The sequence below is a fragment of the Bos taurus genome, chromosome 21, assembly GCF_002263795.3.
Source record: "Bos taurus isolate L1 Dominette 01449 registration number 42190680 breed Hereford chromosome 21, ARS-UCD2.0, whole genome shotgun sequence".
NCBI lineage: Eukaryota > Metazoa > Chordata > Mammalia > Artiodactyla > Bovidae > Bos > Bos taurus.
In genome coordinates, this window is record NC_037348.1 from 56,147,406 (window position 1) to 56,173,321 (window position 25,916).

General features: G+C 51.3%; 1 protein-coding gene across 5 annotated transcripts in view; it reads right to left on the minus strand.

Moving 5' to 3' along the window:
- Positions 1 to 25,916, minus strand: part of CCDC88C (coiled-coil domain containing 88C) — a 143,730-nt gene that overhangs the window by 107,286 nt on the left and 10,528 nt on the right. Inside the window, exons 2-3 of one of the 5 annotated variants that reach the window (XM_059879050.1) lie at positions 9,704 to 9,850; positions 8,480 to 8,667 (exon numbers count right to left, since the gene is read on the minus strand). The exons of 3 other annotated variants lie outside the window; for them this stretch is intronic. In XM_059879050.1, coding sequence (XP_059735033.1) covers positions 8,480 to 8,563 — 84 coding nt within the window. In that variant the 5' untranslated portion in view covers positions 8,564 to 8,667; positions 9,704 to 9,850. The remainder of the gene's footprint in view (positions 1 to 8,479; positions 8,668 to 9,703; positions 9,851 to 25,916) is intronic. One more of the 5 variants, XM_059879051.1, reaches the window with a different exon arrangement.

A 25,916-nucleotide genomic window follows, 5' to 3' on the forward strand; every position in this document is an offset into this window, starting at 1 on the left:
TCTGGGGATCATGGCACCCTGTGCATCCTGGGAAGGCACCCCAAGGGCACCACATCTGGGGACCACAGCGCCCTGTACATCATGGGAAGGCACCCCAAGGGCACCACATCTGGGGATCATGGCGCCCTGTGCATCCTGGGAAGGCATCCCACATCTGGGGACCACAGCACCCTGTGCATCCTGGGAAGGCATCCCACACTGGGGACCACATGCACTGGTACATCCAGGAAGACTGAAGTGAGAGAATCAAAGCATCAAAGTGCACACCATGAGGCCATCCAAGTATCTTCTGGAGGAAAGACCCTGACTTTCACTACTATGCTGTGAACAGGGAAGAGGGTGGCTTCCCTCCACTGCACACCTCGGACCCCATCAGCCCATCTCTCCTGCACCTCTGGTCCACCGCACACCTCAGACCCCATCAGCCTGTCTCTCCTGCACCTCTGGCTGCTCCACGAGCCAGCTGGTGACCTAGGCTGGTCAGTGTGGTGCTAAGAGCCACATGCTGGACTCTGGGACCTGAGATCCTTGCTTTCCTGGTCACAGACAGCCCCTGGTAGAGCCAGGTCCACTGGTGCACCCCTGGTCACCAGAGGAGGACCCGTGGCTGCATCTGATGCTCTGAATCCTGTCCCTCAAATCCACAGCATCCGGGTGGCTCTTAGGTCACCATCCACCAGCAATGGACCGTACAGTCCCTACTCTCTTTTAGAGTAGGGACTCTAAAAAGACAAAATTTTTCTTTCAAAGTAACATCTCCCCATAAAGCACTGCAATGTGATCACCTAGACCCACAAAAGCCTCTTCTAATGAGCCGCCTGGTGAGACAAGTGCCCACACATCCTCCCTTTCCAACCCAGGAAAGGACCACCAGGACCACAGCACCCCAGGCTGATTTTGCTCTGCGGTTTAAGTTTGCAGGTCAGTAGGACCCCAAAGCTCAGAAGCCTAGGCGAAAAGTGCAGGATGTTGGCCAGGGATTTGATCCATAGGACTCCAGAGATTTCTAACAATCTTGGGAAAAAAAGAAGTCTACCAACAAATGTCATCCAACCACAGTCAGGGGCCAACACGCCTTTCCATCTCTCCCGTATTCAGAGTTCTGCTGTTCCATGGAAACAAGGAACTTGAACAGGGGAAAAGACCCCAGGGCTGCACTCTCTGTCACCCCGACCCCAGGGGCCCACAGCCCCCACCACCTCCAGTTCTGAAAGTGATACCCAGGCGTGCATCACAAAGGCAGGAACCTTCTGCAGACTCAACAAGCAAGTGAGCCAACAGGCAGGAACAAAACCTGTGCCTGGAGACAGACTTCACGTCACCAGACGGTGGGTGGCCTTGAAGGCAGGGAGCTGTGCCCTTTCAGGGTACTCCAGGGTGTGCCAAACAGGGGTCTGGATATTCTGGGGCTTTAAAATCCATCCGTGTTTGTCCTGGATGGGGTACACAGTTCACTGCTTAAGGCACATCTCCATCACTTCCTCACCACCTAGAAAACTACCCACATGTGTTATTTCAGAGACTATACGGTGCAGAAGAAAACACTGCACCAGGAGCAAAAAGGCCTGGGTGCCAATTTCAGGCCTGATACCCACTAGCTGCGTGTGACCCTGAGCAAGGCAGTTAACATCCCAGGGCCTCACTGCCTCATCTGACAAATGGGGGTAATGACACCCGAACCATCTGCCTCATACTTTTTATAGGTCCTTTGATGTCTGAGCGTTCTCTCTCCTATGACGAACCTACAATTACAAAAGTAAATGCAGCAGCAGACTCATGTCAGGACCCACAGGGCCTGTGTCTATCTGCACACGTGGGCACACATACATCCTCGTCATGGTCACAGCTGGATTCCCACCCCCCACCCCCCGCCTGGGAGGCTAACCAGCGTGTTTTCTGCCCACGCAGCCCAGGTGGCATGCGGTAGGCGTTCCGTGACACCCACATCATGGTGTGGGACATGACGGTTCAAATGGGAGGGAGTCCTCGCTGGTTCCTGAGGCCAGCAGCCTTCCTCCTCACGCCCAGAGGCGGGATGACCTGAGGGATCCAGGGCTCTGCTGTCTGGGCTATGAACCAGTCTAGCCCCCTAGACCACCCAGGGGCCTAAAAACCTACTAAGGCACCAGGAGGCACCAGTCTTCAACAACAGCGTGCTTTCCGGCCTCCCTGATAGCTCAGTTGGTAAAGAATCTGCCTGCAATGGGGAGACCCCAGTTTGATTCCTGGGTCGGGAAGACACACTGGAGAAGGGGTAGGCTACCCACTGCAGTATTCTTGGGGTTCCCTGGTGGCTCAGCAATGCAGGAGACCTCTGCCCGCAATGCAGGAGACCTGGGTTCAATCCCTGGGTTGGGAAGATCCCCTGGAGAAGGGAGAAGGGAAAGGCTACCCACTCCAGTATTCTGGCCTGGAGAATTCCATGGACTATACAGTCCATGGGTCGCAGAGTCAGACACAACTAAGCAACTTTCACTTTTCCATCCTGACTGCTGGCGGCTTGAGGATGGACCAGTCAGATTCAAAGGCCCAACTTGAGAAGGTGAGCCCCTGGGGGCGGCTGTGGAGCCCCACTCTCTCCTGACTGCCGCCGTGCTAGGACCACCAGGCAGAAGAAGGAGCCAGGTTCCAGCTCTGGGAAGCCTGGCCTGTGGGCTCCACAGGTTTTCTCCCAGCGACCCGCTCAGGCCCAGCCTCCAGGGCAGCACACCCTGTGCGCTCTCCCCAGAGTTCAAAGCCTGATGCAAACAGAAAGCCCTGAGCTCTCCTGACGTACCTGTCAGGCTGGTAAAGGCACCAGGAAGCAGATTCAGGGGTTCTCCGGTCCACCTGCTCACACCGGGCACACAAGCCAGAGTCCCTCCAGCGACTTTCCATAAGGTTTTCACAGCCACATGAAGATCCCTGGCCCATGTCTGGATGCCTGCCCTGGAGGCAAGGCCAGGAGCAGATGAAGTGACCATGGAGGGCCAGGAGCCCAGCCCCCAGGTGCTAGACTCAGCTGCCTGCAACTCGGAATCACTGACAGGAACAAAGGAAACCCAGGTGGCCTGAGTTTCTGTCTTTCCATTTGTTAATGAGGAGCAAGAGGAAGAGGATAGTGGGTTCCCAGGCCAGCTGCACATCAGCATCATCTCATCAGAAGCATCTAAGAGAGCTTTTGGGCTTCCCTGGTGGCTCAGCGGGAAAGAAACCGCCCGCCACTGCAGGGGACGTGGGTTCGATCCCTGGGTCAGGAAGATCCCCTGGAGGAGGAAATGGCAACCCACTCTAGTATCCTCACCTGGAGAATCCCACAGAAACAGAGGAGCCTGGAGGGCTACAGTCTATGGGGTCACAAAAGAGTCGGACACGACTGAGCAACTAAACAACAACTAAAGAGAGCTTTTAAATGACGCCGGTATTCCCGCCCTTCAACCCGTTACATCAGAGTCTCGCTCTCTCCGGGAAGGGGGCCACGTGCTGCATGGAAGGAGCTCCCAGGGGTCTGGCTGGGGGGCTGAGAGGCTAGAACCACCCCACGGCCACTTCTTTCTTTAACGTTCCACCACCCACATGCCATCGGCTGAACCCTCCATTAGAGTCACCTGAGCCTTAACAACAGAGAGGAACGTTCACCAAGCCCCAGGGATGTCCCAACTGTGCCCCTGGCCAGCAAGAGGGAGAGGACGGGGTGGTAAATGAGCCCCAGCTATGACCAGATTTCTGTCGCGTCGCAGGAGAACTAGTTTCCAGCTCTGCTATTAACTCGCCATGTGGCCACAGCCCATCTCCCCATTCCCCCCACCGAATCCCCTCCCTGCAGCTGTGGGCCGCCTCAGCCCAGCTTTCCGCCTCTCTGGATGCCTCCTCTAACCCCCAGGGCCTCCTGCCCTCCGAGGTTCAGGCGGGTACCAGGCAGCACCTGTTCTGGAAACGCCCCAGGCCAGGGTGTCTGTTGCCTCTGCCGCAGGGTCTCTAGACCCTGACCGAGGGCCACAGCAGTCTTGAAGAACAGCCCGAGACGGCGCCTGGGCTCAGGCTTGGCTCGGATGCTCACAGGAAGCCCTCAGATTGGTCTGTCAACAGAGGATACACACGGCAAAGTCGTCAGCCACTTGTGGCACACAGAAGCAAAACACCGTGGAGCAAAACACTCCGACATGTGACGTTTCAACCAAACGAAGGCAGAGATGTGTTCTCACAATGGTCCCTGGCCCAGAAGCACACTTGCGGCGGGGAGGAAGATGTGAACCCCTCCCCTTCAGGGTTGGCGGAGGACTTCCTCAGGGTATTAATAGCCGTCAGCTGTCCCCACGAAAGCCACAGATTCCCTTCCCAGGGAACGGCCGCAGGCTCCGAAGGACACTGAACTATGAACCACTTTAATGTGCTGAGGTGGCAGGATAGAGGGGGATGCGGAACATCTGCTTTCTCTCTTCAGAGGTCAAGTTTGATCCTGATGACTATCATTTATGGGATAAAAACACGAGGCGGAAAAGAAAACATCCAGGTTCCTGATTCTGCAACTGTGGGCCAAGGACTCCTTCACGGGGTGGGGGAAGCTCATTTCCAGAGAGAATACGACCTCTCCCCCAGCAACTGCTCACCAGCCCGAGGCAGGATATCAATCTGGATGCCAGGATAGCATCAAATTCTAGGAAAACCGAGTGTGCAGGAAACGCTCCAGTCCTCAGTTTAGTTCACTTTTTTTTAAACTGGAGGATAACTGCTTTACAACGTTGTAGTGGTTTCTGCCGTACATCGACAAGACTCAGTCACCATTATATAGAAGGGGACAAGAGAGGATGAGACAGTTGGAAGGCATCACTGACTCAAGGGACATGAGTTTGAGCAAACTCTAAGACATGGCGAAGGACAGGGAAGCCTGGCGTGCTGCAGCCCATGGGGTTGCAGAGAGTAGTACACGACTGAGTGACTGAACAACAATATCCCCTTCCTCTTGAGCCCTCCATCCTCCATTCCACTGCATTTTACAGCCTCAGCAGCTAACAGTCATGTAGAGTGAGGCCTTTACAGGCCAGGTAGGGGCGGGTAAGGAGAAAGAAGCGCCTCCATCAGCCCTCCCTTGGAGTACAGACACTAAAATGGGAACGGGGGCACTGCGCATCCTGACCTCTGCCACCGCCTTCCTCTTCGTCCTCCCCAGCTTCACCAGAGGCAAGTCATCACATGCTCTTCTAGACAGATATGATTTCAAGTCCAAAGCTGACATCACTGACCTAGACCCAAGGACCTCATGAAGAAAGGGATGCATCCGTGTATGCAGACAAAACTCTAAACCAAAAAGATACAGGCCGTCCCTGCGTTCATAGCAACTCTCTTCACAAGAGCCAAGCTATGGAAACAGCCCACGTGCCCATTAACAAAGGAATGGTAAAGATGTGGCAAGGGTGTACAGCGGACTACTACTCAGCCATAAAAAGAATGAAATAATGCCATCTGTGGCAACATGAATGCAACCAGAGAGCTCACTAAGTAAATCAGAAAGAAGAAGACAAACATCACATGATATCACTTTTATGTGGAATTTAAAATATCACACAAATGAGCATATCTATGAAACAGAAACAAAGCCAAGGCTATAGAGAAGAGACTTGTGGTTGCCAAGGGGAAGGCATGGGGGGAAGGATGAAACAGGCTGGGATTAGCAGTTGTGAAGTATTATATATAGAATGGATAAACGACAAGGTCCTTCTGTATAGCACAGAGAATTATATTATGATTACCCTATGACAAACCATAATGGAAAAAAATAGGGGACACGTCATTTTCGAGGCAGGAGCCTGCTGTGTCCCCCTTTGCCTGGCAAAGTGATAAAGCCATCCTTCTCTGCTTCATCCAAAAAAGAAATATTAAAAAAGAGAGTGCGTGTGTGTGTGTGTGTGTGTGTGTATAACTGAATCACTGCTATACAGCAGACATTAACACATTATAAGTCAACTATAGTGGAATTAAAAAAATAAAGTTTACTGAGCATCAAAAAAAAAGAGAGAGAAAAGGATGCTTCTGTTTCTGACAGTTTAATCCCAGTTTGATTTAAAGCATGAAACAGCTAAGAGGTGCTCATGCCCTAGGACTACCCTTCACCAACAGGAGTGTCCTGGTTGTTGGGACTTAAGCGCTTCATTGTGGAAAAACCTCTATGCTGACTCCCAGAGAGAAAAGGATTTTTCTTTAAAACAAGCAAGCAAAAAGAGCAAAGAAAGAAAAGCGGGGAGGGCAGAAATGCTGAGTTATTCTGTCCAACTAGCCATGTACGGTCATTCAGCCACTAAGTGGGACAGACTCGCCACTTTTAAAGCTGGGGCTGGGGTTCCACGCCCTCACTGATCAACATCACGGACATTCTTACTGGATGCCCTTTTCATTCCTTAAGAAAATACTTGAGACCAGCATTTGGCATTCGGCCACGTGTGAGGGTTCAGTCCCTTTTTTGGGTAAAATTATGATAGAACACACATAACAGAAAACCAGATAAAATACACACTAGCATTTACAATCTTAACCAATTTTAAGTGTGCAATTCAGCAGTGTTCAGTGCATTCACATTACTGTACCGATCGCTAGAATTCTCTTCATCTTACAAAACTGAACTCCATCCCGTTAACCAATAACTTTCCACTCCCTCCCCCAGCCCCTGGCAATCACCATTCTACCTTCTCTCTCTCTGAATTTGACCTACGAACCTCACAGAAGTAGAACTTCTAGTATTTGTCTTTTTGTGGCTGACTTATTTCACTCAGCATAATGCCCCCACAGTCCATCTATGTTGGGCATGTGTCAGGACCCCCTTCCTTTTTAAGGCTGAATAATATTCCATTGCATGCAAGTACCACATTCATCCACAGACAGACACTTGCATGCTTCCACCTTTGGCTTCTGTGAGTAATGCTATGAACATGGCTATAGTTCCTTTATTTTTAAAAGTCAAAGATGATTTCCAAATCAGGCAGCTTCCTTAAAGACCAAAAGTTAAGTTTTTGTAAGCATACCATATTCCTCTTTACTTATCTATTTTTGGTCTACTCTGGAATAAAGTCTAGTTATCCCTCCTCACGCTTCCTAAACTGTTTCCAACCAGATCTGAACATACACTTGGATTTTAATAACACGTGGTGAATTCACCTCCCAACTCCATGTTTCTGCACCCAGGCCTTCTGGGACCTCTCAGGGTGGCGGGTACTGAGGCCACCACAGCCGATGTCCTACAGACCCTATTCCCACCAACCTGGCCATCTCCTAGGGGTTCAAGCCCTCCCTTCCTGAGACTGTACCTAGGAGGAGTTCAAAAACACCTGGGAATTTAAATGATCTGTGTAGGTAGGCACTGGATCACCCTTTTTCAAACATATCCCCCAAGTCACCCAAAAACCCAACCCAGTAACTTTGAGTTTGGGGATGGTCATGGACATGTGACTCCGAGGTCCTGACTTCAACCTCCCAGAGCAGGGGAGGATACCTCAGTCAGAACCAGAGAAGAATACCTCCAAAGGGAAGAAAGAACAGAGGAAGGCTTCATTGGTCTCACGTCCAGTCACTTTCTATTTTAAAAAGGGTGAGATTAAAAGGCTAATACTGGAAACAGTGACAGACTTCATTTTCTTGGGCTCCAAAATCACTGCAGACAGTGACTGCAGCCACGAAATTAAAAGACACTTGCTCCTGAGAAGAAACGCTATGACACTCCAAGGGTTGCCTAGGATCTGCCTGTATTAAAAAGCAGACGTTACTTTGCTGACAAAGGTCTGTCTAGTCAAAGTATGGTTTTTCCAGTAGTCATGTAGAGATATGAGAGTTGGAACATAGAGAAGGCTGAGCACTGAAGAACTGATGCTTTCGAACTGTGGTGCTGGAGAAGACTCTTGAGAGTCCCTTGGACAGCAATGAGATCAAACCTGTCAATCCTAAGAGAAATCAACCCTGAATAAACACTGGAAGGACTGATGCTGAAGCTCCAATACTTTGGCCACCTGATGTGAAGAGCTGACCCATTGGAAAATATCCCGCTGCTGCTGCTGCTAAGTCACTTTAGTCGTGTCCGACTCTGTGCAACCCCATAGATGGCAGCCCACTAGGCTCCCCTGTCCCTAGGATTCTCCAGGCAAGAACACTGGAGTGGGTTGCCATTTCCTTCTCCAATGCATGAAAGTGAAAAGTGAAAGTGAAGTCACTCAGTCGTGTCCGACTCTTTGCGACCCCATGGACTGCAGCCTACCAGGCTCCTCCATCCTGATGCTAGAAAAGAGTAAAGATAGGAGAAGGGGACGACAGAGGATGAGATGGTTGGATGGCATCACCAACTCGATGGATATGAATTTGAGCAAGCTCCGGGAGATGGTGAAGGACAGGGAAGCCTGGGATGCTGCAGTCCATGGTGTCTCGAAAAGTTGGACACGATTTAGTGACTGAACGACAACAACCACAAAAGGCTAGGCTAATCAAAGTGTTTTTGCCTTAAGAAATCAATTTATCCCACCTTTTGAATTCCAGCGTTGATAAAGACCCAGGGTTTCCATTCAGGCAGTGCATTAAAGTAGGAACATTTGAGAGTCCAGCCCATCACATAAACCTGCCCCTGGGAGAAGCCCCGGGCCAGGCAGGCACAGCTGGGCCAGTACACTCGCCTCTTTCAGACTCTGGTAGCTCAGCTGGTAAAGAATCCACCTGCAATACAGGAGAGGAGACCCTGGTTCGATTCCTGGGTCAGGAAGAACCCCTGAAGAAGGGATAGGCTGCCCACTCCAGTATTTGTGGGCTTCCCTGGTAATTCAGATGGTAAAGAATCCACCTGCAATTCGAGAGACCTGGGTTTAATCCCTGGGTTGGGAAGATCCCCTGGAGGCGGGCATGGCAACCCACTCCAGTATTCTTGCCTGAAGAATCCCCATGGACAGAGGAGTCTGGCAGGCTACAGTCCATGGGGTCGCAAAGAGTTGGACACGAGTGAGTGTCAAAGCACAACACACAGCACCGGGGCAGCCCCTCAGCTGGCATCCCATGTGCTCCCTGACCCTGGGAGGACAAAGGGCACCAGAGTCCCGGCCCTGAGGGAGCCTGCAAATCTGGTGCAGGACCCAGAGAAAGCAGAAGAGAGCTGAAAGGTGTGATGATGGTGATGATGACAATGATTAAACTCGGGTTCAGAACATCCCACAGGCTTCACAGAGGCAGTGAAGGGAAGGTGCTCAGGGGGGTAGAAAGCACCGAAGCCTGATGGATGAGTGCAGAGGAAGGGAGAGCACAGACAGCACTGCAGCCCAGCAGCCAGCAGTGCGCACTGCACCAGCGCCAGCTCTGCAGTGCCCCCACGCTGGGCATTTCACATGCACGCTCTCTCTCTCTGGATCGTCGCTACCCAGGGCATCATCTGTTATCACCCGTTCTCCCCACTGGAGAAAGAAGGAGACAACTCGGAGGGGTCAGGCCACTTGCCCCAGGTCATGGTGGTGTGCGTGGTATTGGGAGGGGCGACGAGAGGGTTGCAGGAGAAAGAGGAGCCCCTGGAGAGGCGGGCAGGCCAGGCGCCTGAGCGGTGGGCAGGACGCTGGCCCGAGGCACCCTGGGGCTACAGCTGAGGGGCTGGCAAGGTGAAGGCAGCCCGAGACGAGTACTCCTTCCCGGGAAGAAACCAGGGTAGAGGTGGGTGAGGAGGAGAGAAGCAGGACAGACCCGCGCACAGCCATCCTCCAGGGCGACCCACCCCTCGGTCCTCCTCCACTTTGCTCTAAAAGTCATGACAAGCTTCAGTCTCAGGTGGGTCCAGACGAGCTCGGAGTTATCAGCAACCACCAGTTCTTCTTTCGGCATCTTGAGCTTAGGATGACCTCGGCTGCGACTCAGTCCATTTCTGTTGGAAAAGTCCAATTTTGGAAGCTCTGTTCTATAGAGCTCAAACGTCACAAACTCTCACCCCAACAATGGCGGGAGGAGGTTGTTGAGAACAGCCGGGGACCGGTATCCTATCAGGTCAGTGGGGGCATTATATTAGAGATAAAGCACACGATTAAAGTGATGCGCTTGAATCTTCCCTAAACCGTTCCCCTACCCCGGTCCGTGGAAAAAACTGTCTCCCACGAAATCGGTCCCTAGTGCCAAAGAGGCTGGGGACTGCTGGTTGAGAAGACCAACTTTGCACAAAAATGCGAGAACTGCTTTAGAGTCTCTGCTATCTCGTGCAGCCACAAATTCACAATGTAAGGGGAAAAAACTACCCTGACTGGTTGCAAGAACTGGACAGCCTGCTTGGTTACTGTGCTTTGGAAAAGGAGGCATTTATTTTTAAAGTTTTGAAGTCATTAAGGCAAAACACTGGCAAGCTCAAGGGAGCCAAGCTGGCTAGACAAAGTTGAAAACAATCAATTTAACTTCCACCCGCCAGGGACTGAGCCTCCTGGGTACCTGACATATGGCTTTTCCAGCAACAAAGCAAACACCGCATGAAAAGCCTGCAGGTTTGCGTGAAAGCGGCAGGGGGCGGGGTGGGGGGGAGGTGGGGGGGATTTGAGGGGGGAAGAGGGGGAAGACCTCTGTAAGGGTGAGATTCAAAGGCTCCAGGCCTCTGCTTTGCCCTGCATCTCCACCCTGGTTTGCCCCCACTGACCCCCTAAAACAATCAGGTCCTGAGTGTCTGATACGTAGGTCAGGCACTCAAGGAACACAGACTTGAGTACAGGAGGGCCCTGTCCTCCAATTACTCAACTGTCTAGAAACAGGGAACAAACCGAGGGTCTTTACAGGGTTATTTTAGCCTAGAGATAGGATCCTGGGCCCAGGCCAGTAATACATGCCCTGAGGGCAATGAATGACTTATCCTCTCTGAACTACTCTGAGTCATGGCTTCTGTTGCCCTGTGTCTTGCAACTAACACACACTGACTGGCAGGCATGTCTCCATGCTGTTGGGGTGAGAGGTGAACAGAGAAAGAAATGCAGAACCTGCTTTTAAGGAGTTTCATTGCTGGTGGGAGAGAAAAATCAAGAGGCTGCCACGAGATAGTGTGCCTAAGACACTCAGTTCACTGGAAGCACACGGTATGCTTTAAATTAAAAAATCATACAGGAGGACTTCCCTGGTGGTACAGTGGTTAAGAATCCACCTGCCGATGCAGGGGACATGAGTTTGATCCCTGGTCTGGGAAGATACCAAATGCTATGGAGCAACTAAGCCCGTGAACCACAACTCCTGAGGCTGCTACTGCTAAGTCACTTCAGTCGTGTCCGACTCTGTGCGAACCCATAGACTTCAGCCTACCAGGCTCCTGCATCCATGGGATTTTCCAGGCCAGAGTACTGGAATGGGGTGCCATTGCCTTCTCCACTACTGAGGCTGGAGCCACAAATACTGAAGCCCAAGCACCTAGAGCCTGTCCTCTGCAACAAGAGAAGCCACCACACTGAGAAGCCCACGCACTAAAACTAGAGACTAGCCCTGGCTCTCCACAACTAGAGGAAGCCTGCATGCAACCAAGACCCAATGCAACCAAAATAATTTCTAAAAATCATACAGGAGAAAATCGGCAGGGCAAGAGTTAAGCATGTTCGTCCACATGTACTGGATTAATCCAAGCAATTCAGAATCTAACTGCTGGAAGGTCCCCTCTATAATCCGCTCAGCAATAAACGAAGTTAGCATGGCCCAGAGAGGTGGGTCTGTGTAAAGACCCCCATGTCTGCTAGACCATCTGGTGGGCATCTTATCAGTGCCAGCAGGAAAAGTCCAACACCTCTGATGCAATACTCAGGCCAACACTATTCACATGCCCACTTTTCAGGTAAAAAAAGACTCTTGGAGATCAAATTGCCCAAGGCCACAGCTCTAAGAGGTGAGCTCAAAGGAGCCCACGACTCTTATCTTCTGCCTCTGCAGACAAACGGGCCTGAAGCTGCTTTTCTTCCTCTCTTCCTATTTTTACTTGGATGTGTGTGTCTCCCATCCTCTGCCTACACAAGTGACATGGCCCCCCTATCTGCAGAGCGTGGACACACAGGAACAGTCAGCCCTGCCAAGTCAGCCCTCAGGATGAGCTAGTGTTATTACTGTGCCCTGCTGACTCAAAACCTAGGTGCGATTCTGAGTCCCATGCCAACCTGTAATATGGTGTTACCCATATTTTATAGGTGAAATCAAATGATACACCAAAGTCACACTGCTAGAATGATGACACACAAATTTCTAGATCCTTGGAAGAATGAGATGACTTCTCCTTCCTGCTGCCCTCTCACTTCCCATCTTGTTCTTCCTCCAGCTTCACCTTCCTGACCTTCTAGGGCAGTGGTACCCAAGGGACCGGTTTTGTGGAAGACAACTTTTCCACAGATGGGGCAGAGGTCGGGGGTGTGATTTTGGGATGATTCAAGTGCATTACTTTATTTCTATTATTAATACACTGGTCCCACCTCAGATCACCAGACATTAGATCCTGGAGGTTGCGCACCTCTGTTCTTGGGAATTGGAGAAACCACCCAGCTCATCCTCTTCCACAGGGCAGTGGCGAAGCTCCTACCCCCAGCTGAGAAAGCAAACCTGACTTCTCCCTGCGAAGCTAGAGCCAACGCCAGCGCCAGCCCCAGGGGATGGGCAGCGAGGAGGGCAATGGCAAATGTCTCCCTGAAGTTGCACTGTACCCTCTCTTCCCATGGGGAGTCCCATACTCAGAGCACCTCTCCCCTTAACTTGCTGAAAAAGTGAAAGTGTTAGCCGCCCAGGCGTATCTGACTCTTTCTGACCCCATGGACTGTAGCCCGCCAGGCTTCTCTGTCCACGGGACTTCCCAGATAAGAATACTGGAGTGGGTTGCCATTTCATCTTCCAGGGGATCTTTCGACCCAGAGATCGAACCTGGGTCTCCCGCACTGCATGCAGATTCTTCACCATCTGAGCCACCAGGGAAGCCCAACCTGATGAAACCCAATCCCAAACCAATGGAACCCTTGCAGCATTCAGCCAGCAGCCTCTTTACCCTTCTGAAACCTCCACCTCCTCTCAAAACATCACCAACAGACTCAGAATTGGGGGTGAGTTAGAAGGTGTAGCCTCCTCAATAATTCTGGCTGAGCCCATCAACCTCAGACAAGCGCTTCCTCATCCTCATACTTCACCGTCCTCCTTCCTGGAAAAATAGGACTAAAGTTATACTGGAAAGGACCATGGCCCTGAATGCCATGGCAAAGGAGCAGAGAAACTGCCTTTCCATAAGAACAGGCTGAATAAGAAAAACTGTTATTAGCCCTGGACGCAGGCCACACAGCCGGCTTTATGGAGCGCAGAGCCTGCCCAGGCAAGTTCTCCCATGAGTCCTTCTCACAAACTAGTTATAACATCAAACACGCTGATCTTGGCATTTAACCCCAAAACCTAAGGCAAGGGAGAGACTCCTTTTCTTTTTAAAAGTTTGAGAAATTCATTTCCCTCCTTTCTGTTGCCAAAGGACTTGGTACCTCTTAGCACTTCCTACCTTTCTGGGGTGTGGAGTAGCCTGCGATAAGATGTGTTTCTAAACTCATTCATGCTCAACCCGTGATTCTCACACCCTGAACCATGCTGGTCCTGATTCTGCAACGAACGCAAAATGAGGCTGGGCACCTCCATCGGAAAGCAGCGTGGCTCCCTCTCGGCCTCTGAGGGCCGCACAAGGAGGTTTTCACTCCTTTTCTGCCAGAGGCACGGGCTCGGATCTCAGGCCTGATGACCAGGTGACTGCCCAGCTTTCCACCCTGACACAGACTCGCTCTCTGTGCATGGACCTTCCGTGAAGGGCTCGAAAACTGAATGCTTTAAGGAATGCCATGGATTAAGAGAAACGTCAAGCAAGCGATAAAAAAGTAAACACACAGTGAGAAAACATATCAGAAACACTGAGAAAGTCTGGATCTGTAAACCTGAGGAGGTCTTAGGGCCACTGTGAACTGGGCATCTGGGCTCGGCTCCATGCAGAACAGATCAAAGCCAGGCGGCAGCCCTCGGGAACCATCATGGACGCAAAGGGGGAAACTCCAAGGCAAAGGAGAACCCAGCAGCTCAGAGATAGAAGGGAAACCCCAGAAATTCAAAATCTGGACTCACGGTCAGAAGGAGGAGCCCACGGAGCCCAGAAGGAGAAATGGGATTTCCCTGTTCACTCAGTGGTAAAGAATCCACCTGCAATGCAGGAGATGCAGGTTCAATCCCTGGGTCAGGAGGATCCCTGGGAGCAGGCAAGAGCAACCCACTCCAGTATTTTTGCCTGGGAAATCCCATGGACAGGGAGCTCCAGTACGTGCGGTTGCAAGAGTTGGACACAAGAGTTGGACAGGACCTAGCAACTAAACAAAGAGAAATATACAAGGAGAAATATCCCAGGACATCCCTATGCAAAGAAATGATACAAATGAACTTACTTGCAAAACAGAAGGGACTCACAGACTTAGAGAACAAACTTAAGGTTGCCAAGGGGGCTGAATGGGGGGCAGGGATAGTTAGGGAGTTTGGGACAGATATGTATATACACTGCCATGTTTAAAATGGATAACCAACAAGGACCCACTGTATATAGCACTCTGCTCAATGTTATATGGCAGCCTGGGTGGAAGGGGAGTTTGCAGGAGAATGGACACGTGTAAAATATGGATGGGTCACTTTGCCGTCCACCTGAAACTAGGCTTCAGCAATACATGAACCTTGAACTTCTAGATGTTCAAGCTGGTTTTAGAAAAGGCAGAGGAACCAGAGATCAAATTGCCAACATCCGCTGGATCATCGAAAAAGCAAGAGAGTTTCAGAAAAACATCTATTTCTGCTTTATTGACTATGCCAAAGCCTTTGACTGTGTGGATCACAATAAACTGTGGAAAGTTCTGAAAGAGATGGGAATACCAGACCACCTGACCTGCCTCTTGAGAAACCTATATGCAGGTCAGGAAGCAGCAGTTAGAACCGGACATGGAACAACAGACTGGTTCCAAATAGGAAAAGGAGTACGTCAAGGCTGTATACTGTCACCCTGCTTATTTAACTTCTATGCAGAGTACATCATGAGAAAAGCTGGGCTGGAAGAAGCACAAGCTGGAATCAAGATTGCCAGGAGAAATATCAATAACCTCAGATATGCAGATGACACCACCCTTATGGCAGAACGTGAAGAGGAACTAAAAAGCCTCTTGATGAAAGTGAAAGAGGAGAGTGAAAAAGTTGGCTTAAAGCTCAACGTTCAGAAAACGAAGATCATGGCATCTGGTCCCATCGCTTCATGGCAAATAGATGGGGAAACAGTGGAAACAGTGTCAGACTTTATTTTTCTGGACTCCAAAATCACTGCAGATGGTGATTGTAGCCATGAAATTAAAAGACGCTTACTCCTTGGGAGTTATGACCAACCTAGATAGCATATTAAAAAGCAGAGATATTACTTTGCCAACAAAGGTCCGTCTAGTCAAGGCTATGGTTTTTCCAGTGGTTATGTATGGATGTGAGAGTTGGACTGTGAAGAAAGCTGAGCGTCGAAGAATTGATGCTTTTGAACTGTGGTGTTGGAGAAAACTCTTGCGAGTCCCTAAGGAGCCCAGTCTTGGGTGTTCATTGGAAGGACTGATGCTGAGGCTGAAACTCCAATACTTTGGCCACCTCATGCGAAGAGTTGACTCATTGAAAAAGACCCTGATGCTTGGAGGGATTGGGGGCAGGAGGAGAAGGGGATGACAGAGGATGGGATGGCTGGATGGCATCACTGACTCGATGGACATGAGTTTGGGTGGACTCCGGGAGTTGGTGATGGACAGGGAGGCCTGGTGTGCTGCGATTCATGGGGTCGCAGAGTCGGACACGACCAAGTGACTGAACTGAACTGAACTGAAACTATCACAGCATTGTTAATCGCCTATATTCTAATACAAAATAAAAAGCAAAAAAAAAAGAAAGACCGTCTTCACCCATGTGTGCGCGCGCGCGCACACACACACACACACACACACACACACACACACACTCCTATCTCGTGGCCTGAAGCCTCCTCGGCCTGGCCAAATTCCAGCTCTGCTAATTGCATCAGACCCACCTTTCACCCCTCCTCACCCTCTGCAATTAGCCCAGATTCTCTGCTTCCTGCTGCTCTGGGGGAGGAGGGGCGGGGGTGCAGGGTGAAGTCTGAGGCCAGCTGCTCCCTCAGTCCCACCCACAGCCCAACGCCGGAAGTGCTGGTTTCAGAAGGTGCCTGAAGCAATCCAGCCCCTTCCTCTGGGGCTCCCAGCGGGTGTGAAGTCAGCTTAACATGGGGGAGCCCAAGCGGGAGACCCTGGGGAAGCAGCACTCCCAGCCTGGCCCACCTGCACACAACGGCTAGTCTGCCCACCGCAAGCCACCTCCCTCCAGGACTGCAGAAAGCAGCCAATGACCATGAGAGCTTGAGCTCCACCAGCCTCACTTGCCTAATCTGTAAAATGGGGACAGTAGTTTCGTCCTCACAGTGACAGGGCTGAAAGCTCCTAGCACAGTGCCAAGCTGATAGCCATCCAGCTATCTTCTCTCAGCCATCTGACAGGGGCACAGGGCTGAGTCCCAAAGTTCCTGCTTGCTATTCAATACAGCTCTATAGCATTTCTTCTAAAAACAGAAGGGGAAAAAAAGAAATCCAAGTCCAACCGGCAGTTGGTCTCTCTCATGTGCTGCAAAAACAAAACCCTGCCTCTGGGAAGGTGTGGGGCTGCGTGGCCCATGACCAGGTGTCCACAGGCCTGTCGGCTCCGTCCCTGGCAGCAGGTCAGGGAGGGTCACCGGTCAGGAGCACACACCTTCTGCTTGGTGTGGAGAAAGGGAATTCAGGTGGACCTGAAGCTGCTGTCCTCCTGCAGCCTCCCTGCCCCACTTCCAGCCCCAGACAGGCTGACTAGGAGCCACTGCCCTGAAGCCCAGGGAGCCAGCACCCTGCTGCAGGGCTCTGCTCTCCCGGGCCTGAGAAAGCATTTTATCCTCTTCCCGCTGTTCCCTCTGGGCAGGGGACCTAACAACTGCCGCCCACAGCCCCCCGAGCCTCTCGGGCTTGTCCCCTCTCCCCTCTGCCCCAGCTTTGGTCCAGGCTTCCATGACCTGTCCTGACTCCCCAACTCCCTCCTGAAGCCAATCCACTCTCAATATGGGTGTCAAAAGAGTTCTCTTTTTTTTAAACTTTCCTCTTTCAAAAGGTTATAAACACTCCCAAGTCCCTCTGGGATGAAGTTCAAATTCGTGAGCCTGGCATCCGCCCTGGGGAACCTCCCTACCTTTGGAGCCTCACCCATCACCACTCCCCAGCGAAGCCCCCACCCTCCAGCCACTCAGAGGTGACTTGCTGAGCCCTCAGGCTGCTCTGCGCCTCTCTGGTTTTGCAGGTGCTATTGCTCCCCCAGGACACCCCCACACCATTTTCTGCCAGACTAGCTCTGTGCCTATCCTTCAGGACTCAGGCCAAGCACCACCCCTTTGCAAAGCTCTCCTTGGGCACCGGCCCTCCCCTGGCTGGGGCACTCCTGCCCGTGCCCTGTGACATCCGTGTCCTGTGCACACAGGTGTTTCAGCGGTTGGTTTGCCTGGCTTGTCTCCCACCCCGCTAGACACGAGCATCTCAGGCATGAAGGAGGAGGAGGAGGAACAGACACAAGAACCAGGGGACTCCCAGAGGGACACACCCAGCTCTCTGGGCCACAGCGTTTCCATGTCCCATGTTTCATCACCCGATACCAGAGAGAACAGGGGACAGGAAGGGAGAGGAAGGAAAGAGGAAAGGAGGGGCCCACGCAGACCACCGCCCTCCCCAGCCTCACTTCCCAACACAGTCTGGAGGTGTCTCCCTTAAACTTTAGACAGAGAGCGAGCATTCACAGGGAAGTCGATCATCTCCTGGGTCGAATCCACGGCAGACAAAGGCTCCCGGCTCCGAAAGGGGGCCGGGGTGCTGGGACCCCTCTGACGAAGGCCTGGGGCTGGACCGCCCAGCCTCACCACTGCATTTGGTCACCATGTCACAGCCCTGCTGGAGACTCCAAACCGGGATCCAGTGACACGCCAACAAGGACGTTTGCCCAGATGTCCGGTATAAATAATCTCAGACCTCCATTCGCACGGCAGAGACACAGAAATCTTCAGCATTCAGCAGCAACACAGAACACGGCGTTTTTCATGGGTGCAGGACATAAAGGGGCAATTCAGCAAAGAAAAACAAAAGGCCATAAAGAAGGCAACTTGGGTAATAAGTAGCAAAAGTCCTCAAAGTATTCATGCCCTCTGACCCGGGGATTCCATGCTAGGAATTTATCCTAAGGACATAAAAACAGAAGTTGAAAGATTTATGGACCAAGGTTGTTCATGGTGGTATTATTTATAATTCTAAGACAGAAATAACTCAGTATCAATGAGAGTGGCATAGCCACATGACGAAGTGCCATGTAGACACCAAAATGCATTTATGAAAGAACATGGGAAAGGATATGAGGAAATGCTCACTGCACAGTAAATGAAAAGAAAGGTTTCATACGATCCACATCTTGAAACACACATAGGCACCGACACAAAGTTAGAAAGCATAAATACCAAAATGTTAACAATGGTATGCCTAGGTGGCAAGACAGTGGGCAGATTTAATTTTCTTTGCATTTCCCAGTCTGCAATCAGAAAATATAATCAAAAATATTACCTTTAATTTCCTCAAAACATAGAGATAAGCTACATCAAGAATACCCACCTTCCAATAAGAAAAAATGCAAAAGGAAAAAAAAAAACCCATCTCACTGCCTTTCTCTTTTAAGAGTGGAGAGTCTGTCATACAGAGTAAAATGAGTCAGGAAGAGAAAAACAAATATTGTATATTAACGCATATATATGGAATCTAGAAAAATGGTATGCTGCTGCTAAGTCACTTCAGTTGTGTCCGACTCTGTGTGACCCCATAGACGGCAGCCCACCAGGCACCCCCGTCCCTGGGATTCTCCAGGCAAGAACAATGGAGTGGGTTGCCATTTCCTTCTCCAACGCATGAAAGTGAAAAGTGAAAGTGAAGTCGCTCAGTCGTGTCCTACTCTTAGCGACCCCATGGACTGCAGCCTACCAGGCTCATCCATCCATGGGATTTTCCAGGCAAGAGTACTGGAGTAGGGTGCCATCGCCTTCTCAATGGTATAGATGAGCCTATTTGCAGGGCAGGAGTAGAGATGCAGATGTAGGGAACAGACCTGTGGGTAAGGGCAGGAAAGGGAGGGTGGGACGCACAGACATATACACACTGGGGCTCCCCTGGGGCTCGGCAGGAAAGAATCTGCCTGCAACGCAGAAGACCCAGGCTCGATCCCTGGGTCGGGACAATCCCCTGGAGAAGGAAACGGCAACCCACTCCAGTATTCTTGCCTGGGAAATCCCATGGATAGAGAAGCCTGTTCATGGGGTCACAAAGTCGGACAATGTGTAAGATAGATAGCTAGTGGGAAACTGCTGTATAGCAGAGGGCTCAGCTTGGTGCTCTATGATGACCTCTGTGATGAGTGGCGAGAGGGAAGTGGGTAGGAGGGAGGCTCAAGAGGAAGGGGATATACGTATACTTATAGCTGATTCACTTTTGTACAGGAGAAACTAACACAACATTCTAAAGCATTAAGAGTGAAAAAGGTGGCTTAAAACTCAACATTCAAGAAACTAAGATCATGGCATCTGGTCCCATCACCTCATGGCAAATAAATGGGGAAACAACAGAAACAGTGACAGACTTTTTCTTGAGCTCCAAAATCATGGAAGATGGTGATTGCAGTCATGAAATTAAAAGATGCTTGCTCCTTGGAAGAAAAAGCTATGACCAATCTAGACAGCTTACTAAAAAGCAGAGACATTACTTTGCCAACAAAGGTCCATATAGTCAAAGCTAAGGTTTTTCCAGTAGTCATGTATGGATGTGAGAGTTGGACCATAAAGAAGGCTGAGCACAGAGGAATTGATGCTTTTGAACCATGGTGTTGGAGAAGACTCTTGAGAATCCCTTGGACTGCAAGGAGATCCAATCAGTCCATCCTAAAGGAAATCAGTCCTGAATACTCATTGGAAGGACTGATGCTGAAGCTGAAGCTCCAAAACTTCGGCCACCTGATGCGAAGAGATGACTCATTGGAAAAGACCCTGATGCTGGGAAGGACTGAGAGCAAGAGGAAAAGGGGTTGCAAAGGATGAGATGTCTCGATGGCATTACCGACTCCAGGGACGTGAGTTTGAGCAAGCTCAGGAGATGGTGAAGGACAGGGAAGCCTGGTGTGCTGCCGTCCATGGGGTCACAAAGAGCCAGACACAACTGAGTGAGTGAACAACAACAAATACTCTGATAATAAAATAGAGTGGAAAAATCAATTTCTCCCTTACAAACTCAATACACTATTATTCATGAAGCAGATTCCTCTGGTACCTGTAGACAGGGCCTGAGCAGAGTTAAGTTCCCTTGAACACTGTCTCTATCCAGTAAAGCACATCACATCTACCTAAAGAGACTTCACTTTATCTAAAAAGCCTCCAGACCACATGAATTAGAGTTCACTTTGTTCCCACCAACAGTGTCAAATATACATTTCCTTCTATTTTTACTTTTGACAAAAGTCTTTCATTTTTTCAAACTGCACACATTTCTAAAGATAATTCTAGCAGTCAGCCCATGCTTATCTAATACAAATACCACAGAAAACCAACAGATCCCCAAAGTAAGGTGGAGTGGGCAAAAGGTACAAGCAGTAATATGGAGGTTTAATCTGAATATGTGACACAAAACCATATGTACACACACAGAGAAACTAACCATAGGAGTTACCTCCAGGGAGGCAGGTAAGGATAACTGGACGAAGTAAGAGAAACACCAGGGACTTCAGGCAGAAAAAACCTCTTAGAAGAAAGGTCTGAAGCAAATATGAAAAATATTCACATATGTTCATATTTATTTTGAGCAGATACACAGGTGTTCCTTAAAAGCATGTGTACTGTTTCATTTTTAATCTTTTCAAAGCAATGAAGGAAAAGAGAGATTACAGAAGAGATTACAACCCGGGACTGTTGCTTCTGCGACAAAGACCAATATTGTGGGTCTGTTCTGGCCTTCCAACCACGTGACAGACCAGAAGTCAGAAGAGCCAAGTTCCAAGAACTCGCAATACAGAACTTCCTCGAGGTGATCTGAAACTCTAAAATCTTAGTGGTCTCGGGCCGCCATGCAACTATGGAATTTCAGAACCACAAGGGCCCACCCTCTTCCGGACAGATGAACGCTCAGGAGGCCCACAGCAGGAAAGCCGCAGGTCCCAGGGCTCGGCCAGTGAGGGGAGGCAGCCGGAGCAGCTCGGCCAATTCCCCATTTCAGAGCCAGCCCTGCGGGTGGGTCCCTGCGTTCACCTGAGGGTGCCGGTTTCAGGATCGACATCCACACGCGACACGATAGTGAAGACGTACATCTCCACCAACACACGCTGAACTCGTCCGGGCCGCTGTGTGAAGTACTTCCCACTCGCAGAAAGCCAAAGAAACCTCAGAAATTTCACGTGACAATTAGGCCCCAGGTGTCGTGAGAAGGAGCTGGCTCACAGGTGTCCACGGCCCTCCCGGGGCCTGGACACCACGCACAACCCCCAGAGGATAAACACGCATGAGCCACCTGCCGCACCAGCGATTTCTGCATCTACTACTGGCCATGTTTTCCTACGGGTTCTGCGATCAAATGAATGTACACTCGACATCCACACTCAAGGCTCTGATGTGACAAATGAACCATTCTATAAATCCAAATTTTACCTTAAAAGGACTCAGATAGAAAAGAGTTTGGCTGTTGAGTGTATCAAACAAGCCTCATGTGATGCTCTGGAGAAGGAAATGGCAACCCACCCCAGTATTCTTGCCTGGAAAATCCCATGGACGGAGAAGCCTGGCGGGCGACGGTCCATGGGGTGGCAAAGAGTTGGACACGACTGAGCGACTAAACAATAAACAACACGTGACTCTGGGCTCAATGCTGACCAGCCCAGGGGTCAGCCCCTCGACCAGGGGCTCGAGGCAGCACACGCTTCTGATCCAGGCCCGCCTTCCTTCCAGGTCTCTCTGCAGGTTTAACCATTTGTGGATGCTCATTCTGACCCGCCTCTCCTCCTTTAAAATTCAGAGACTGAACCAGGTGCTGTCCCCAAGGGCTTGTCCAACTCTGGCTTCCTAGCAACCCCCTCAATGACATCCGTTCCCCCTGGTCACCTTCTCATCACTGCAGCCTCTCCTCCACCTGTCCTGGGGCAGACGAGACGTGCCTCCGTTTTATGTGATGGACAGGAGTCACCCGAGTTCTCACTGAGCTCTCTCTGCCCCTGGAGGCCTGGCTGACAGGGCCTCTCCCCGGCATCCCTAGAAACGCTCTAAACCACTAGGTTCCCACGAGCATGCATCAGAATCGCCTGGAGGGCTTGTTAAGCTGCAGACTGCCAGACCTCCACAGAAGGTCCAGGGAAGGGGCCAGACCTGCACCTCTAACAAGTTCCCAGGTGACACGGATGCTGCTGGTCTGGAACCACACTGGGAGGACCACCTCTCTGGCCCACTGACTGCCCCTCCTGTGGGAAGGATGTTAAGACTTAAAACAGCTGGGGAACTTCTGAAAACGCAGATTCCAGGTGCCAACCCCAGAAGAGTCAGAGCAGCAGTTCAGAGGGAGGCCCAAGACACCGGTGGTCAGACTGAACCGGGCCACGCTGGTTCTTACCCACTGTTTGTCCTCTGTGCCAGAAGAAGGTCAAAGGTCAAAAAAGGTCAAAGACCTTTTTTTGTCTCTGCAGGCTTTCGGGAACAAAACCTGAGCTTCCTTGTGAAAGAAGCCCGTGCTATTGACGAGAGGCCCCGTCCCTCCTGACTTTCCCTGCCCCATGTGCCTCAGAAAAGAAGGGGACAGCCTGGGGGTGGGAGCAAACCACCGCTGGGCAAACAAGACCCGGGGCTGGATTCGCCGACCTCGTGGTGTCTACTGAAAAGCCATGGCAAGAGGAAGTCCCTGTCCCGAAAGGGGGACCTCCCACCCTCCCCAGTCACCCTGGCCAGAACCTCACTGGTCTCACGTCACCTCAAGCCCTCACAGTCTGTAAGCCCTCTCTCAAAAGGGGACGCTGGGCAGTACTTCTTTTGGAAAACTTTCTTGAATGTCATTCGACAATAATAACCGGTTATGTTTATGCTACAATTGTCAGGTGGGAGGGGAAAAAAGGCAGGATATGCAATTGTATATAAGGCATGACTACCACGGAATAAAACACAAAAACTATTCATGCAAAAACTGGAAGGAAGCACTAAAAATGTTAATAGTGATTGTCTCTGGGTGCTGGGGTTCTGAGCGGTTCTTTTCTTCTTGCGACTTGTTTGTTTCCTAAGGGTTTGTTTATAAAGAACACATATTACTTACATAACCAGAACTAAGCTTTATTTTACAATAACTTGGAAGGAAAAAACAACAGAACACTGCCCACACCTAAGCTGTGTCGGTGCAAAAGGGCAGTGTCCTGCTAGCTTCCTCCAAGTGCGCGGGGCTGACGGAGGGGCAGGGACGGCTCACGGCCTTCAGCAAGTGCTTTCAGCAAACACTGCTCCGGGCTGGGGTTGAGGCTGTCCACGCACACCAGCCCTACCCTCAAAGAGCTGCTGCTGCTGCTGCTAAGTCGCTTCAGTCGTGTCCGACTCTGTGCGACCCCATAGACGGCAGCCCACCAGGCTCCCCCGTCCCTGGGATTCTCCAGGCAAGAACACTGGAGTGGGTTGCCATTTCCCTCTCCAGTGCAGGAAAGTGAAAACTGAAAGGGAAGTCGCTCAGTCGTATCTGACTCTTAGCGACCCCATGGACTCCAGCCCCCCAGGCTCCTCTGTCCATGGGATTTTCCAGGCAAGAGTGCTGGAGTGGGGTGCCATTGCCTTCTCCAGAGCATCACCTGAGGCTTGTTTGATACACTCAACAGCCAAAATCTTTTTCATTTGAGTCCTTTTAAGTTAAAATTTGGATTTATAGAATGAACAAGGATGCAGGGGTCTTCTTTTCTACCTGTAAGTCCTTCAGGGCCCTGAGAACAGACTAGCGACTGTCTCCTTCCAGAGACTGCTGCCCATCTTCTAGAACTCGGCTCAGTGACCCCAAGAGCAGTAAACTGCCTCCAAGTACTGGAAAGGGTCTCAAGCCCTTTGGCCAACCCAGACTGGACTGTCAGAGCTGGCGGGCACCACGGCATGTGTGCTCCTGGGCCGGCAAGCCCAGAGAGCAGTACCTGCCAGGCCAAGCAGCCCGCAGTAAGCTCCTGAGTGCCGCAAGCTACACACAGACCCAGAAATCTCACCTCCATCCCAACCCTTCACCACGGCCCTCAGGGAGGGTTACCACCTCCCAGCCACACCTGGAGCGGGAGACACATCTGTCCAGAGCTGGGGATCTCGTCTCCAACTGTTACGACCATCCACTTCCTCTGGCACTTGCACACATCATGGAAAGCACTGTGTGAGTGCTAAGTCTCTCCAGTCGTGTCCGACTCTGTGCGACCCTATGGACTGTAGCCGGCCAGGCTCCTCTGTCCATGGGATTCTCTAGGCAAGAATACTGGAGTAGGTTGCCATGCCCTTCTCCAGGGGATCTTCCCGACCTAGGGATCAAATCCACATCTCTTACATCTACCCGACAGCCACTATGGCCACCAGACAGCCTGCTCCACGCCCAGGCCCAAGTTCATGGGCAGCAGCAGGTTCCATAGAATGTGGCTGTCATGTGGGAAGCACTAGCTGAGACCCACTGGCTGACAGCATGCCTGGCCCTGGGCATGGCTCTCCTAGCAAGGAAACAAACCCCCCACCAGCCCCCAGATCCAACTTGCACAGGGCTCCCCCCAGCCCTTCCTCAGCACAGCTAGCATCTGTTACTAAAAGCATGGACCTGGTGTTCAGCCGCCCAAAGGCTGCTCAGAGTGCCCACGGTGCTGGGCTTTCGACGGGCCCTGAAATGAACACCAGGGGCTGGCTGAATTGGCCATAAAGCAAAGGCATCCAGCACCCCAACCCCAGAGGGAAGAAAATGGAAACTATCAACTCAGAAAACCCATGACATGTCCACTCCCTCCTTCACCCATCTTTCCTCAAACAGCAGCACCTACAGCCCTCTGCAGGAAGCAGACAAGCACACGGCCCGACGCCACGGCGCAAACTCCATCCGGCCGCCTGTCCAGCGACCTCAGTGACCTCAGAACCCGCACGGCTGCACGAGGGCAGAGAGGGAAGCCACACCTGGCCAGAGGGCTTCCTCATGGTGACAGGGACCTCATGGCTCTGAAGATGCTCCCAAGCCCCAGAACCGAGACGAAGTCACAGCCCAGAAAGCCGAGGGCTAGGAGAGATCTCAGAGGCAGAGGGCTCCGTGAAACCCCAGCACGATTCCGGAAGAGAAGGGCTCTTGAACAGTGATTCTCAAACTGTGCCCCCTGGGGTCCTGGGAAGCCCTCCAGAGATGCCCTGGAGGGCGAGGAGGGGGCTGAGCAGAGGGCATTCAAGCCCCCACGTCACTCAGAGTTGCCAGGGCTTCCCCTGGGGCCTTGAGAAAATTCATATGGGGCTAAAAAGTTTCATGCCTAAGTTTGACAAGCCCGGGCTCCAAAGTGCACACTTTAAATCTACTTCCCTTCAATGTCTCCATATAAAGATCATGAACATCAAAGATCCTTGCCCAACTAGCCCAAGGCTGGGATGGGGGTTTCACAGCCCTTCCCCCTTCGGGCCCTCTTGCCTGACCCACCTACCGGCGAGCTGAGATATGGGGAGCATTTCCATATCTCAGAATGTTAGGCAGACACCCCAACCCTGAACCCTGGTGCTCCTGTCTGCCAACTCGGAGCTGGCTGATTTCATATTTCGCCCGAACACAACCCTTCTGTGGTCCCTTCTCTTCCTCAACCCCT